This window comes from Mastomys coucha, unplaced genomic scaffold, assembly GCF_008632895.1.
Source record: "Mastomys coucha isolate ucsf_1 unplaced genomic scaffold, UCSF_Mcou_1 pScaffold1, whole genome shotgun sequence".
NCBI classification, from domain to species: Eukaryota; Metazoa; Chordata; class Mammalia; order Rodentia; family Muridae; genus Mastomys; species Mastomys coucha.
In genome coordinates, this window is record NW_022196891.1 from 61,402,737 (window position 1) to 61,404,934 (window position 2,198).

Here is a 2,198-nt window from a genome sequence, read left to right on the forward strand (position 1 = left end):
CAGAGACTGAGATCCTAAGTTTAATGTTTTGACAGAATCACACTTATTAAATCTACTTTGATACATACAGAATATAAAAATTGCACATTTTTCTACCTCATCACCATACACGACTAGCTAATGAGCAATCATTTGTCATTTAACCAACAAAACATTGATAGCAAAACACTGATGCCTATGTCCTATAAACTCTAAGACTTACAGCTTTAAAGCTGCCTAGGAATGTTAAGATGGACTGAGTTAAGTAATCCCCTCTGCTACCTAACAGAATAATTTCGATTCCTGGTTAAACACAAATATTTACCATTTTTTTTCCTTAAGGAGGAGAAATACAATTCAAAGAACCACTTTTTAGTCACTCATGAAACAACGTGTGTCTTCTCTCCAAAGAAAAGCCTATCCCAGTATCCCAGTAACATCCACTAAAATGTAAAATCTTATGCATAAGCACTACTAAGCCCTCAACTAAAAGTAATCTTTCAGCTTCAATCTCCCAAGTACAACATGCATGCCTGCGGCACCACCCCTGCTACCAAAGTAAAGACTGATACATATATACACACATGCACGCATGCATACATACACACATGCCTGCAGCACCACCCCTACTACCAAAATAAAGAGTGATACATATATACGTACATGCATGCATGCATGCATACATGCATACATATTCCTACTGATTCCAGGCTATTTAAACTCTACCATTACTCACCTTACAGTGTACAAATGTACTTTTAATTATATGCAGGATGAATGAGGGAAGACTATGAATATTTCCTAGAGAGACAGATTTCTGTGTGGCACAGACATGATGAACACATCCTGCAAAACCTCCTATGAACTGCACCATTGTCTGTAAATAAGAGAAAGTTGATTGAAGATAAATTTTTGTATATGCAACAAAGGAATTGGATCCACAGCACTGAGAAAGCATTGTGTCTCTTTCTTTTCAGTGACCTTCACTCTATCAGAATACCACTTAGAATCATGACCCAGTTCAGGGGGCCATCTTGATCTGTCTTCTAAGATAGCTAACATAAAATTATATAAAAAATTCAGAATTTATTTAAGTATTTAAGTCCATAAATTTAATTCCAGCATTATGCCATTTCAAGAAGGTATGGTTTATCATTCTGTTTCTTGAAGACAAGATTTTACTCTCTAACCCTGACTGGCCTCAACTTATAGAAATCTTTCAGCTCCAGTCTCCCGAAGTACAACATGCACGTGTGAGGTACCACCCCTGCTACCAAAAAATAAAGATATATATATATATATGGCATATACATACATACATATATATATATGCATATATATATATATAAATACATATGCCCATATCTATCACTTTTTCTCTTTTTGAGATAGGCTCTCACTATACAGCTCAGTCTGCTCTTGATCTCAAGCATCCCCTGCCTTAAGCATGTCATACACCCAGCTCCATTCTTTTTCTAATACACTCACTCACTTGTAAAATGTTCCTTATGGTGACCTGGATTTCTAAATTTTGGCTGGAGAGTTCTCTGGCTTCACTGGTTAATTCACATATCATGCCATCAAACAATTTTATAGTCTGTGAAAACAAGTCAGCTTATAAACAAGAGTAATAAAAATTACTACAAAAAGACTTATCATTGAAGGAAAAATAAAAGACGTCAGAATAATCTGATTATTTGCATTTCCCTGACAACTAAGGATGTTGAACATTTCTTTAAGTGCTTCTCAGCCATTCAAGATTCCTCTGTTGTGAATTCTCTGTTTAGCGCTGTACCCCATTTTTTAGTTGAGTTATTTGGGTTTTTTCGAGTCTAACTTCTTGAGTTCATTATACATTTTGGATATTAGCCCTCTCTCAGATGTAGGGTTAGTGAAGATCTTTTCCCAATCTGTAGGTTGCCATTTTGTATTATTGACAAGGGTCCTTTGTCAAACATAAGCTTTTCAATTTCATGAGGTTCTATTAATCAATTGTTGATCTTAGAGCCCGAGCCATTGGTGTTCTATTCAGAACATTATCCCTGTGCCAATGTATTCGAGGCTATTTCCCACTTGATTAGATTCAGTGTATGTGTTTTTTTATGTTGAGTTCCTTGATCCACTTGAACTTTGTGCAAGATGATAATAAGGATCAATTTGCATTCTTCTACATGCAGACTGCCAGTTAGACTAGCATCTTCAAAATTTTTGACCCAGAA

The 2,198-nt window shown here is 35.7% G+C and overlaps 1 protein-coding gene across 1 annotated transcript in view; it reads right to left on the minus strand.

Annotated features, from left to right (window-relative positions):
- Positions 1 to 2,198, minus strand: part of CUNH1orf112 (chromosome unknown C1orf112 homolog) — a 48,318-nt gene that overhangs the window by 39,789 nt on the left and 6,331 nt on the right. Inside the window, 2 exon segments of the mRNA XM_031387439.1 lie at positions 716 to 856; positions 1,472 to 1,576. Of these exon segments, the coding sequence (XP_031243299.1) occupies positions 716 to 856; positions 1,472 to 1,576 (246 nt within the window).